The sequence below is a fragment of the Molossus molossus genome, unplaced genomic scaffold (genome assembly GCF_014108415.1).
Source record: "Molossus molossus isolate mMolMol1 unplaced genomic scaffold, mMolMol1.p scaffold_m16_p_22, whole genome shotgun sequence".
In the NCBI taxonomy this organism is placed as follows: domain Eukaryota; kingdom Metazoa; phylum Chordata; class Mammalia; order Chiroptera; family Molossidae; genus Molossus; species Molossus molossus.
This window is the reverse complement of record NW_023425358.1, coordinates 24,793,421-24,808,268: the sequence shown is the minus strand read 5'-3', so window position 1 is coordinate 24,808,268 and position 14,848 is coordinate 24,793,421. Positions and strand designations below refer to the sequence as shown.

The 14,848-nt window shown below is 47.2% G+C and overlaps 1 protein-coding gene across 2 annotated transcripts in view; it reads left to right on the top strand.

The window, feature by feature from the left end:
- GRK3 (G protein-coupled receptor kinase 3) overlaps positions 1-14,848 on the top strand; it is a 108,763-nt gene that overhangs the window by 16,502 nt on the left and 77,413 nt on the right. For both annotated transcript variants that reach the window (XM_036276471.1, XM_036276470.1), the window contains exon 2: positions 3,250-3,326. In XM_036276471.1, coding sequence (XP_036132364.1) covers positions 3,250-3,326 — 77 coding nt within the window. The remainder of the gene's footprint in view (positions 1-3,249; positions 3,327-14,848) is intronic.

Below are 14,848 nucleotides of genomic sequence, written 5' to 3'. Positions count from 1 at the left end.
ATCCCTGGCCAGGTAGCTTGGTTTGTTGGAGCGTTTTTCTGTACACTGAAAGGTTTCGAGTTTGATTCCCAGTCAGGGCACAATACCTAGATTTTGGGTTCGATCCCTGGTCGGGGCGTGTGCAGGAAACAACCCATCCATGTTTCTCTCTCACATTGATGTTCTTCTTTTTCTAAAAAAATCTATAAACATATCCACAGGTGAGGATTTAAAAAAGGGGGCAGCTTGATTGAGGTATAATTAAAAAAAAACCAGCAAGCTTTTTCTGGGAAGAAATTTCCATGTTGATTTTAAAAACTTACATGGGCCCGGCTGGTGTGGCTCAGTGATTGAGTGTCAACCCACGCACTGGGAGGTTGCTAGTTCGATTCCCGGTCGGGGCACATGCCCAGGTGGTGGGCCTGGTCCCTGGTGGGGGGCGTGTATGGGGTGGCCGATGTTCTCTCTCATTGATGTTTCTAGCTCTCTCCCTCTCCCTTTGTCTTTCTCTCTCTCAAAAAAACAAAAACAAAAAAACTTACATAGAAATGCAAAGAACCTAGGATAGCCAAACAAACAAAAACACAAAAACAATAAGACAAAGTTGGGAGATGTAAGTCACCTGATTTTAAGATTTACTATAACCCTGTAACACTCAAGACAGGTAAGGACAGAAATATAGATCAATGCAACAGGATAGTCCAAAGATAGACCAACATATGTTTAGTGTTGAATCTGCAAAGATGCCAAGATAATTCAGTGGAGAAAGGATAATTTTTCAACAATGATACTGGAACAATTAGGTATTATAAATAAAAAAAGAACCTCAATCTCACCTTGTATCACATTTTTTAAAAATGGATCTTAGTTCTGAACACAAAAACTAAAACTTTAAAATCTCTAAAGGAAAATATAGGTTAAAATCTTCACAACCTTGAGATGTGAGAGATTTCTTAACACAGATTGTCCACCAGAAAAAGAAATCAATAAACTGGACTCATCAACCAAATACCTCTGCTCTTAGAAGGATTTCATGCCGAAGATGAAGACACAGTGTGCAGACTGGGAGAAAATGTTACTGTCACACAGTCTGACATAGGACTTTTTCAAGGCTCTATAAAGAAATTTTACAACAGCGTGATAAGACAACTCATTAAAAGACAGGCAAACGATTTCACAACACACCTCGTAAAAGAGATACACGCATTCCAATAATCGTGTTCAGACATGCTCAACATCGTCATTAGGGAAAAGCAAATTAATATGCAAATCAATATAAGATGCCACTACTCACCCAACAGAGTGGCCAAAACTAAAAGGACTGACCACCGAAGTCTTGGCGGGGGGTGTGGAGCAGCTGGGGCGTCACCCATCGCTGCTGGGAATGTAACACTACAACCAGTGGGGGATATAGTTCAGCACTTTTTCATCGTGTTAAGTATGATTTACCATATGACCAACAGTTTCACTTCCAAATATCTACCCATGAAAAATGAAAACACGTGCCCGTAAAAAAAGACTTACAGATATTTAATGCGGCTTTTTTTCATAATGCCCCAAACTGAAAACAACCCACAGCAGACTCACCGATAAACGAATGGTGGGATACAATCACATACTACTTGGCAATACGAAAGGATTAAATGCCCATGTGCTCAGCAACATGGGTGAAGCGTGCCTATGCTCAGCAAAAGAAGCCAGGCACGGGACAATGTGTTGTATGCTTTTATTTATATAAAATTCTCCACCTGGAGTGAGGAGCCTGTGTTAACAGAAAGGTTCGTAGTTGCCCGAGTCCTGGACTATGGGGAGATTGACTGCGAAGAGGCATCTCTTGGGGTGATAGAAATATTTGCTGTCTTGATTAGGGTAGTAGTTACTTGTGAAAACTCATTTAATGGTACACTTACATAAACATTTAGTTATGTATACATTATACCTCAGTTTGTTCTTAAAAGTAAAAAAAAAAATAAAATAAAAAAAGCAATGCCAAATTGCTGCCCATCAATGGATGATAGAGAATCAATTTATGTGCTTTCTATTTGGCTCCTCAGTTTTGGGGTTCATTTCCTGAACAGTCCCCGCTTTCCTGATTTTTTTGCCTTGCTACTTCTATTATGTATCAGAGTTCTAGTAGGTGTGGTCAGTTTATGTGCTCTATTCCATTTCATTGATCACGTGTTTATCCTGCCGTAATTCTTTTAGCCTCATTAAGCCCTATCATTGCCATTCGCCTTCTCTGGAATTGCTTTGACTGTTCCTGAGCCTGTTTTGTTTTGTAGACATTTGACAAAGAGCTTCTCTGTGTCTGTGGTCCATGAAATGCTGGAACATTGATGGGGGACCGTATTGATTCTATAGAGAAATTTGGATAGACTGAGTTTTTGCAATATTAATTTTTTTTGTTCATAACTGTGGTGTATCTATTTATTTATTTTAAGATCTTTATTAATGTCTCTCAGTACAATTTGTAATTTTCCCTGTAAAGTTCCTGCACATATTTTGTACTTATTTCAAGGCACTCAGTGGTTTTTATTTTATTGTAAGTGGAATCTTTCTTCTAATTATGTTTTCTTGCAGTTTTTGTTAATGTGCAGAAATGTGATTTTAAAAAAATATTAATTACATATCCAGGGAACGTTCGTTTTTGTTTTAAAAAGAAGCTTAGTGAGCCCTGGCCAGTTTGGCTCAGTAGTTAGAGCATTGGCCCTTGGACCAAAGGGTTGTGGGTTTGATTCCTGGTCAAGGGCAGGTTTGATCCCTGGCACTGGTTGGGGTTGTGCAGGAGACACCAATTGATGTGTCTCTCATATCAATGTTTCTCTCTCTCTCCTTCCCTCCTTCCCTTCCTTCCTCCCACTCTATAAAACAATGGAAAAATATCCTCGGGTGAAGATTAACAAAAAAAGAAGAAAAAGAAGCAGCTCATGGATTGATTAGCAGAATTGGTTGTTTGTGCATGCACCCATCTGTATATTTTGAAAAGCATTGGTGTTAAGGGTGTACTTTCCCCAAGTCCTTATTTTTGGTAGGCGAGTCTCTCTCTGCATGTAAGGTTGGCTCTGGGTCACAGGAGAGGGTAAAGGCTGGAGCCATGAGGTCCCCAACTTGCCGTCAAGCCCCATTTGTGCAGTCATGGATGGCAGTAAGATGGGTCCCCGGTCAAGCCAGTATCCTTGAATTGCAACAGACATCCGTGTGTTTTCCATTCTAGCAATGGTTATGCATGGTGCCGGCGTCAGTGTTAAAAACGTCACTCTTCTCTTTCAGTATCCGGAGTGTGATGCAGAAGTATCTTGAGGAAAGAAATGAAACGACGTTTGACAAGATTTTCCATCAGAAAATTGGTAAGTCCTGCTTATTCGCTTAGCATAGCATCACCTCGTCATGGTACCGGGGACACGGCGGTGGCGTGTGCGTGCAGTGCGCAGGGCTTGCAGTGCCGGGCGCAGAGGGAAGTTCATGGAACTAATCAGGTGCTGAAGGGTCACGTATAGTCCTAGTAATGTATCTTGTGAATAGCGGTGGGAAGCAGACTAGCTTGATTCCAGGTTTGAAGGACGTTTGGGAGGGCGCCAGAACTGGGTGCCTGGTACCCAGAAACAAACTCTCTGTTTGGAGCCTCCTCTGAGATGCTCAGCTTGTCTCGGTGCCACAGTGCCCTCCGCTTCTTGGCCGTCGTGAATAGTGCTCCCCGGGGAAGGCGTTTTCTAACACAGGACCGCTGGAGCGGTTCCCCGTGGAGACGCCCAGGAGTGCCTCCTGCGCTTTCTGAAACGCACCGAGGATTCTTTCTCCCTTTCTGCTCCTCGCTCTCCCTTCTGTAATCCCTTGCCTGGCTGCCATCCCCCCAACACATATGCGACCCCCAAACTTGTCTCTTCCAAGGTTTTGACTAAAACCCTACCTGACAGGCTCCAGGAGCCGCGGAGCTGAGCGCCCAATGGCACGAGTGTGGCCTTGAACCTTAGCTCCAGCCACACCGGTTCTTCCGCACTGGACACTGAGGGTCTGTGGATTTTGTTGCAATTAGGGGGTTAAAAAATGAAAAAGTGTTTAAACAAGTAAACCCTTCTTCCATTCCTTCCAATTTGTGAGCCTGGAGCCGGTCAGAAAAAGCTAAGTTCACGCTGGGAAGCTCATGGAGGACAGGACTGGTGGGGTGGGGTGGGGGGAGTGGGGGGGGTGGGAGTGCTGGGGGTGGGGGTGGGGGTGGAGGTAGGGGGTGGGAGTGGGAGTGGTGGGGGTGGGAGTGGTGGGGGTGGAGGTAGGGGCTGGGGGTGGGAGTGGGGGGGTGGAGGTAGGGGGTCGGGGTGGGGGTGGGGTGGGAGTGGAGATAGGGGGTGGAGGTAGGGGGTGGGAGTGGGAGTGGTGGGGGTGGAGGTAGGGGTGGGGGTGGGAGTGGTGGGGGTGGAGGTAGGGGGTGGGGGTGGGAGTGGGGGGGTGGAGGTAGGGGGTCGGGGTGGGGGTGGGGTGGGAGTGGAGATAGGGGGTGGAGGTAGGGGGTGGGGGTGGGAGTGGGAGTGGTGGGGGTGGAGGTAGGGGGTGGGGGTGGGAGTGCTGGGGGTGGGAGTGCTGGGGGTCGGGGTAGGGGTGGGAGTGGGGGGGTGGAGGTAGGGGGTCGGGGTGGGGGGACAGGGAAATGGCTGCGCGCAGTCTGTAATTATGCGCTGACATAGCTGTGTATTTACTGTGTCCAGCGTTCGTCTGTCTGGGCCCTCTTTTGCCCTGTGGCATTCTCGTTTTCTGGCTGGCCTTGGGGCTTGGGGAAGAGTGGAAGATGGGTCATAGCAGGAGCCTGGTGCCCTTCTCCAGGCCTGTATTCCTCTTCAACTCCCTCCTTTCTCCCCAGCCTCTCCCCTCTGCTCCCTCTGCCCTTTTCTGTGACCTGCTCCACGGTCACCGCCTTGTTGGTTCTGTGTTACCCCGCATGGCTCTGCTGTGGTTCTCTTGGTTCTCCTTCAGGGGTTCTCTGTGCCCCTGCCCAGCAACTCCTGTTCTCACCGCCCACACCCTACCAACATCGCCCCTGCCAGTGGGTAGCGCCGGGCTTGGGGGACGCCCTCCAGTGCGGGCTCTAGCCCCTTTGTGAAAGTGTTTTGTGAAATGAAAAAGTAGGGCCCTTTCATTTACTTACCTTCTGAGGCTGCCGAGGTAATGGGTGATTGGCAGACCTGTAGGCCACACTCCCAACTGGTTGCTACTTCATTGGCCTTCTCATCTACAGAAGTAGGGGCAGTAGAAGTGGCTGATGTGAGAGCTCAGCAGGAATGTTGGCCGAGCCCTTGATACGATTTCTTCTCAGCAGATGCTCAGTGAATGGAGCTCTTAAATGAAATCGTTCATTATAAAAATTTTCCGCCGTACACAAAAGTGGACTAGAATAATGAACCCCCAGACACGTACGTCACCCGGATTCACCGTTTTTCAACATTTTGCTGTACTTGCTGTGTTCATCCCCACTTTCTGTGGTTGCTGAAATCTTGTAAAGCAGTTAGTAAGCTCCTCATAGCATCTCAGCACTCTGTGCACCACTGAACACATGAATGTTCTCATACGACCTCACCACCTTTTCCCAGCCACTGACCGTTTATGGTGATTCTTAGTAGACTGTGAAACTGAGTTTATATTCACTTTTTAAAAAAATTAAAATGCTTCTTTATTCTGGTTTCTTTGCATCAGGGTCCAAATGTTGCCCCTGTGTTGTTGTAAATAATGTCTCTTAATCAACAGCAGGTACCCTTTCCCCTTCCCTCCACACAGGTAGTTGACTCGTTGAAGAAACTGGTCCAGTTGTATTGTAGAATGTTCCACATTCTGGATTTTTTGCTGCTTTTTCATGGCATCATTTAAATCACACTTCTATTTTCTGTAAACTAAGAGGGAGCTCTAACAGTGTGGTTAGGTTTAGGTTTGACCTTATTTGACACGCGCCCCCCACAGCTGGGGCTGTGCGCGTGGTAGGGCCGCGTGCGTGGTGGGGCCGCGTGCGTGGTGGGGCCGTGCGCGTGGTGGGGCCATGGGGCGGAGCGCGTGGTGGAGCCGTGGGGCGGAGCGCGTGGTGGAGCCGAGCGCGTGGTGGGGCCGAGCGCGTGGTGGGGCCGTGCGCGTGGTGGGGCCGTGCGCGTGGTGGGGCCGAGCGCGTGGTGGGGCCGAGCGCGTCGTGGAGCTGTGCGCGTGGTGGGGCCGAGCGCGTCGTGGAGCTGTGCGCGTGGTGGGGCCGAGCGCGTCGTGGAGCTGTGCGCGTGGTGGGGCCGGGGTCCGAGCGTGCGCGTGGGGGGGAGCGATTCGTGGAGCTGTGCGCGTGGTGGGCGAGCGCGTCGTGGAGCTGTGCGCGTGGTGGGATCCGATCGCGTCGTGGAAGCGTGCGCGTGGTGGGGCCGTGCGCGTGGTGGGGCCGAGCGCGTCGTGGAGCTGTGCGCGTGGTGGGGCCGAGCGCGTCGTGGAGCTGTGCGCGTGGTGGGGCCGAGCGCGTGGTGGGGCCGTGCGCGTGGTGGGGCCGAGCGCGTGGTGGGGCCGTGCGCGTGGTGGGGCCGAGCGCGTGGTGGGGCCGTGCACTTGGCAGCAGGGACACTGCGCATCACTGTCACTCTGGAGTCGTACTGAGGTGTGGTCACTCTCGAGTTCCTTATGGGGCTGTCATCTGCCATTTACTTCGTTTTCATGATGCTCCTTGTCTAAATCAGCTGTTTTATTAGGGAATTGCAAAATGGTGAGCTTTTTAATTAAGCTCTTCCTTCCACATTTATTACTTGCATTCATCAACTAGAGCTGTTAGTTGCCTTTATGTTGGGTTCATGTGAGAAAGGCAGGTGTGGTTGGAAGCATCCTGACGGGCCCCAGTGACCTTCGCCTCCTGGCACCACTGCTGACAGGTTTTGCAGACGAATTGAGGGTATGATCTGAATGGGCTTGATCAGCTCGCTCCTTCGGGCCATTTCCTCAGGCCGCCGCGGAAGAGGAAGTCGGAGGGATTGGAGCAGGAGAGATTTCTGCCACGGGCACTGGCTTTGCAGCTAGAGGGGAGCGCACGAGAAGGAACGTGGGGGTGACTTCAGGGAGCTGAGTGTGATCCCTTGCTGACAGGCAACAAGCAAGGAGGGGCTCCGGTCTTACAATCATAGGAACTGGATTCTGCTAACATCTCGAATAAGTTAGGGAGCAGATTCTTCCCTGGGGCCCCTGGATAAGACCTCCGCTTGCCAACCCTTGAAGGAGCCCACCTGGACTTGTGCGATACAGAATGGGTGTTGTTTACGTCACGTAGTTTATGGTAATTTAATACATGGCAATAGGAAACTAATACAGTGAGATGGAAGCTTAACTCTTTGTTTTTGATTGCCACCGTTCAGAATAAAAGAGCTGCTTTTATCCTCCTCCTCATCCTTACATGGAAATGATGTGTCCTGATGTTTATTCATTGATTCCTAATTTGCTGTCAGTAAAATTTATACATTTAGGTGATGATACAGTGTTCTTGCTTTGGCTCATTGAAAGAATAGTTGAAAAGGGATCCTGGTTATTGACTAGATAGTAAAATCCATTTGCCAGTGATGGTTAAGATAATTCTGTTACAGTTTTCTTCTATGATATACATTGAAATGATAATTTCATCCTGTGCAAGTGAGGCACGCAGCATTTGATAAATTCCATCCTTCTGTCCACAGTCCACTTAGCTTCTCTGTCTGCGAACGCTCTCCTATTAGAGGTGGACGTTTCTGGTTTGAGGAGACGCCAGAATAGATGCTTCATCCACGAGGTATGCACACGCCGCTCTCCCGCACAAAGAACATCGTGGATCATGTGATGTTGCATCACATATGGCCCCAGAAGACGTTGCACTTTATAGCACTGACTTCGGTGCTTAATCCAGAGTTTAAATATTAATCTTCCTGAATTGGTGTGAAGTCCTGTTGGTGTCTGAAACAGGATTTTTGGTCCAAACAAAACTCTGCAGTTTTTACTTTTTGTCACAAAAGCTTAATTGAAGTATGGTAGTACATGCCATAAAATCCGCCCATTGTCAGTGATAATCTGACGAGTTGCAGTCTGATGAGTTGTGCGGCAGTCACCACACTCACTCCAGGTGTAGAACGCCTGCAAGAGACCCCTGTGCCCACTTGTAGTTTCCCCCAGTGCCATGCCAGCTCCCAGCCAGTAATCTGCTTTCTGTCTGCACAGTAATTTGCCTTTTCTGGAAGTTTCCTGGAAATGGACTCTTACAGCGTGTCTTTTGCACTTGGCTTCTTGAACTGAGCATCGGGTTTGGGAGGTCCGTTCGTGTTGTGGGTGTAATCAGTGCTTCCTTCTCCTCCACTGCTGAGGAATATGCCTTTCTGTGGACAGGCCACATTTTTTCTACCCACTCGCCGGTTGACAGACATTCGGACTGCTCTCACTTTGTGCCTGTTGCGGACGGTGCTGCTGTGGACCTTCGCGTACAGGCGTGGCCACGCATGTTTTCATTTCCCGAGGACGTGACTAGCAGTGGCCCTGCTGGGTTGCATGGCAAATTCACGTTTCACTTTTTAAGAGATTACTGACCATCTTCCGAAGGGCTGCCCTGACTTCCACTCTCCCTGCCAACGGAGGAGGCCCAGGGCTGCCGCGGTCTCAGCAGCACGAGCTGCGCCTGCCTTTGCTCACTGCAGCCTAGCGGGTAAGACGCGGCTCTTCGCTGCGGTCTTGGTCGGTATTTCCCTGACAGTGAACGATGTCGACCGTGTTTGAGCCAATTAGCCATTCGCTTATCTTCTCCGGCGAAATGTTCATTGAAATCTTTTGCCCATTTAAAAAAATGGATCATCTGTATTTCTGTTATTTATCTTATGTATGATTTATAAGTATTTTCTCCCCATTTGTGGTTTCTCTTTTTCATTTTCTTCACGGAGACTTCTGACGTGCAGAAAGTTTTAATGTTGGTGGAGCCCTATCTATATGTATATATTTCATGAATTGTACTTCGGTGTCAGATATACGAACTTTTTGCCTAACTGAAATGCACAGAGATTTTCCTCCAGAAGTTTTATCCTTTTTAGTTCTTTCATTTAGGTCGTTGGTTGATTTTTCGAGTGGATTTTTGTGTATGGCTTGAAGTAACGATCTACATCCATCCTTTTTTGCCTGTGGATCTCCAGTCGTCTGGACACCAGTTGTTGAAAAATGTGTCCTTCTATCATTGTTGAAAATTAATTGACTGTAAATGTGAGGACCTGTTTCTGGCCTCTCAGTTTTGTCCCATGAATCTGTATGCCTGCCCTCATCCACTACGGCAGTGTCTTGATTATTGTAGCTCTATAGTAAGTTTTGAAATTGGGAAATAAAAATCCTCCCACTTTGTTCTTTTCTTTAATCCAAATTGCGTTTTTGATGTTCTGGGTTCTTTATATTTCTACATGAATTTTAGCATCAGTGTTTTAATTTCTACAAAAAATATTCTGGGATTTTGATAGGGAGTGAGTTGAAGCTATAGATCAGTTTGGAGAGAATTGCCATTTTAACAATATCGAGTCTTCCAGTCCACAAAATTGAAATCCCTCCACATTTATTTAAGTTTGTCTTCAATTTCTCTTGGCTGTGCTTTGTAGCTTTCTGTCTTGCCGTTAAATTTATGCTCAAGTATTTTAATGTTCTCGATGCCATTGCAAATGGGATCATTTACTTCATTTCACTCTTGGTTGCTCACTGCTAGTACATGGAAATGGAGTGGGTTTCTGTGTAGTGATCTTGTGTCTTGCAGCCTTGCTGACTAGTTTATTAGTGTTTGTGTGTGTGTGTGCATGTGTGTGTGTGTGAATTCCTTAGGATTCTTGGTGTGCAGGGCCCTCTCTGAATAAAAACAATGGTTACTCTTTACTTTCCAGTTTGGTGCCTTTACTTTTTAACTTTCACTTTCACTTTGATTTCCTAAATTTTATTTTTTGCTGGTTTCGAACATATTTAGCATTATTTTAAAGGACATTTACATAGAAAGAATGCATAAATTATTTTTGGCATTTGGGGTTAAGGCATAAGAAATACCCTTGCCAGGGGCTTTGATAACAAAAATATATGTTTCATTATAAAATAATACATTGGGAAAACAGAAATTGTACCAGAAGTTCTTTTAAAAAAACATTTCTGAGCAGTCCCTACAGAAATAAAGATGGATACAAACGCCATAGGTACCTATTAGTAAACATTGGTAATTATATAAGTAAGAGCAAAGAAATACTAAAAAAACAGAAAACACACAGACTAGAACATGTTAGGGTTACCTTTCTGTCAGTTTCCAAAGTTTCCAGTCTATTTTATTTTTTTTCAAATTAACTGCTTGAACTGTTTTGTTAAAACCTGCAAATGTTTATAACTGCAACCTCCAGCTCAAAGGCTGGGATTGAATGATAGTATACCGAGCACTTTTGCATGTGGTTCTAGAGCAAGAAATCTTAACCTGGGAACGAGCTCCAGTCTTGTTTGACAGTGTTGTTTCTGTCCCGAGAAGGGCCTTCCCCTGACAGATGCGCCCCTGATGGACAGTCAGTCACGGGCCAGGTTCCCACCCTCTCTCATCTGAGGAACTTTCTCCAGCTGAGAGCAACCTACCAGCAAGGAGGAGGAGAGCCCGGGGCCCCAGCAGTTCTGCAGCGGTTATCTCTGTCTTTGCGGAGACTTTTAGGGAGGAAAAGAGCTAGAGATCTTTCCAAGAGCAGAGAGAAACACTTGACTAAGCACAGCTAATTGGATTTCCACCCCAGAGAAATCAGGGGCACAGATTCGTGCACAGTTTCAACGTGGTTTCCTAATAAACAGCTGCCCGGAGAGCAAAGGCACCAGGCAGGAGGGACGAGCCGTGAGCACTTACAGACCCCAGGCTTCCTGGCCTGGAGCTCGCTGGATCTGGAAGACGCCCCGCCCCGCGGGGTGGCCGCGCCCCTCCGAAAGCTTGGGACGTCTGAGACACAGGAGGCGGCTTTCAAAGAGGACAGGAAAGCTAAACCAGTTCTGAGAAAATGTAGTAGTCTTTTTTAAAAAAAAACAAAAACAAACCTCTGTTCATTAGAGCTGTTTTTCCTTTTTAAAGCCTTCACGTAACTTCTAAGATCAGCCGAGGAAAAAAATCAGAAAAACTTCACTTTACTGGAATAACAGGCTCTTGTCACCTCAGCCAATCACAAGAACTGTCCCCGCCGCTGGACGCCCACGAGACCCATCTGCAGGCTGGCAACTCTGTGATCTCTTCAGTGGTTGCTGTTTAATTTCTTTCAGCTTTTCTGAGCCCCTGCTCGTTAGGAATGGCTATTAGCTGAGACAGTGATGGCTACCAGGGTGCTAAGCTCTGAGTGTTTCCTAGACCAGGTAGATTGCGGGACCATGTTTGCGCCGCTCCCAGGAGGCGGAGCCTGGGTAGGATGTGAGCTCTTCACAAGTGCTTTTTTCTGCCCATCACCAGGAATAGTTGGTGTGGAAATTAGCATGCATACGGGGTTGCCTTTTTTTTTTTTTAAGCATATCAACTATACAATTTCTATTTAATATATCAAGGTACTTAAATCCAGAATTGGGAGCGATGTAGAGGTCTGCCTGGGGCAGGTCTACTTCTGCGCTTTGCTGAACGAGACCTTCACAATCTAGTATGTTTTGAGTGCCTCACGGGAAATGTCTCATGACACAGAGGTGCACTCGGGGCGACTAAGACAGCATCAGTCCCTGGAGGGCTTCCGTCCCCAACCAGCTCTCCCTGCAAAAGATGTGAAACCCACAGATGTCCGGTCTGCCGCGCAGGTGTGAAGTATGTTTATGCTTCTGAGACACGTGGAAGGGGTCACCGATGATGGTTCTGAGGCATGAGTTTAAACCCCAATGCAAGTGTGGGGAAGCTGCCCTTCGCCAGCACCTGCAGTGAACTCCCCTCTGTAGCTCTCTCCCCACCAGGGTCCCCATATTTTAGGGGGAAAAATGATATGCCTCAGTAATATTACCAAGCATGGGGTCTTGATATGTGCTGCCAGAGAAGGCCAAGGGCCTCGGAAATATCACCTCTACTGGAAAAGTTGTTTGTCAGCTTTTGAAGTGACAGTGGGGGAATAACTGGACTGTTTTAGGGTTTGGAGAGCCCCCAGAGGATTAAGAAATTCCAAGTGACAATGCACTGTCATAACATCCCTTGATTTAGCTCATTTGGAAATACCTCTTCTGAGAGTTGCATACCTTTTCCTTGATTCAAGTGTCTCTACCTCAATTCCAAGTCAAAGCCCGGCAATGCGGTCATACGCTTTGGGTGATTATTGGGCTGTGTCCAAAGCCTTTTGCTAAAATGCAGTCATTCATTCCGTCTGTTGCACTGTGTGCCACGAGTCTTGCAAGCACAGGGGGTGCATCAGTGGACAGTACTGAGGTCTGTGCCCTTGTGGAGCTGACATTCCACAGCCGGAGACAGACCAACGAATACACACAGGCAGACCTCGGAGATGTTGTGGGTTGAGTTCCAGACCACTGCAATAAAGCGAACATGGCAATAAAGTGAGTCACACAAATTTTGGGGTTTCCCAGTGCGTATAAAAGTTATATTTCCACTATATTGTAGTGTATTAAATGTGCAATAGCATTCTGTCAAAACATACACACACACAACAATGTACATATCTTAATTAAAAATATGCTAAAAATGCTAACCATCAGCCACGCCTTCAGCAGGTCATAATGTTTTTGGCGGTAGGGGTCTTGCCTCCATGCGATGAGAACGCAGTATGTGGGAAGAACAGAAAAGCGAAGCCCAGTGGAATGAGGTGCTGGACACATGCTAGACCAGTTGTGGAGACTTGTGGGGCCAGGCAGAGGGGCAGGAGCGCTGGTCCAGGCAGAGCGTTCAACAGGCAGAAACCTTAGATTGGACAACATGATGGAGGAACAGCGAGGAGGCCAGGGAGGCGGTGGCCAAGGACCTGCATGCGAGTGACAGGCACGGGAGTCAAGAGGCTTTGTAGTCCGCCTTTCGGCTTTTGCACAGAGTGAGGTGGGGTGCAGGAAAGCTGGGCACTGGGTGGCACACTCTGACAGCATTCCCGGAGCAGCTGCCCCGGGAGCCCGGGCCGGGAGGCAGGGAGCAGCAGTCTGCAAATGCCGGTGAGCGGGGGTGCTGGCGTTTGGACCAGTGCGCAGGTAGCAGAGGAGGTGGAGAGCGGCCACCGAGTTCCAGCCTTGACGGTGGGGTTTGTAATGATTTGTAATGTGCTTCCAAAGGGGGTGGAAGAGACAGGGACTTGCAGGGGACACCATGTGCAGTAAATGCCCCCAAAAGAGGTTGAGGATGTAGGGCAGTGATTTTGTTCATGCATCTTAGAATTAGGGGACCTGATTCGCAGAGTGGGCCACTTGCTGAAGAGAATGGTCGCACCTTGTCCTCCTTCTGCCTGATGCTGGTGGGTCAGCCTGAGCTCAGAGCTCTGTCCCAGCTCTGCTAGGGTCTGGGTTAGAGGAGAAATCCCAGCAAAGGTGGGGCAGGGAGAGCTGTTCCGTCCCTCAAAGAGACTGTTTAAAACAGTGGAGCACAAAGAGAGAAACTGGGGCAGTTTCTTAAAGAAGCAAATATTCTTACCTTGTAAGTGGCACTTACTAAAGAAATCTCTTTTTAATTGAGGTTTTTCACTGTCACTTGTGAAAAAAATCATTGCTGGTCTAAAAGTGTGCTCTTTAGGGATCCATTTCCTTTTGCATGTAATTTATGGCCGTCTTTAAGAAGACGGTTTTGTGGCTTCCAGTCTTAAACCAACAAGTGAGTTCTGAATCGATGATGGAGAAGAACTTGACCCAGATCAGCTTCCTGGGAACTTGGGTTTGGGCCCTTTTCTCCTTTGTTGCTTTTCAGTGTATGTGTTTCAGAATGTGCCTGTTTTCTCCTATTGAGACACCACCCATGTAAGAATCCAGCTGTTACCTTTTTTTGTTCGTGTTTATTGATGATTATGCTACATGCTGTGTTCTTTTGAAGAACAATTTTATAGAGGTATAATATGCATACAATTGGAGGCTTCCCTTTTAAGTATAGAGGTTGAGTTTTGACAAAAGTGTGCACCGCATATGACTGTACAATCCATATATAGACCGTTTTTATCACTTTAAATGGAACACTCTCGGCCCTTTGTATTCAGCTCACCCAGCCCCGGGCAACCACTGATCTGCTGCAAGTCGCAGTAGGTTACACTTGGCCTTTCTAGAACTTCGTATAAATAGAATCAAGCGACATGCACTCATTTGTGTCTGGCTTATTGGCACAAAGTCCTTCCTTGAGGCTCATCTGTATTATTGCTCATATAGGGATTTTGTTTCTTTTATTGCTGAGTAGTATTCCATAGTGTGGACTTAACCCTGTTCACTTGTTTATGGACATTGGGGTCGTTCACATTTGGGGTAGTTATAAGTAGAGCTGCTACACACATTTTTACACAAGTCTTGTGAACATACCCTGTCGTTTTCCTTTGGCATGTACCTGATAGAAGAATTGCCGGATCTCCTGTGCTAGGTGCACACACGTTACAGTGGTTATGTCATCTTGATGAATCGACCCCTTTACCCTTATGAGAGGTCCTTTATCCTGGTAGCGTACTGTTCTGATGTTCACTTGGTCTAATACTGATATGGTCACCCCAGCTTCTTTGATATTAGTGTTTGCATGGTGCCTCCGTTCTCTTACTGGAATTCTTAGTTGGACTGTTGAGACCATATAGAGTGGATAATTAGTATAGTTGGTGTTCAGTCTCATCCTCCTGTTGGCTTCCTTGTGGCTTTTTTCCTCTTTTCCTGTCTTCTTTTGGATTGCGTATATTCTAGTATGTGATGTTGTTGTCACTACCAGCTTATTAGGCACCTCTTCATTTCATTCATTCATTTT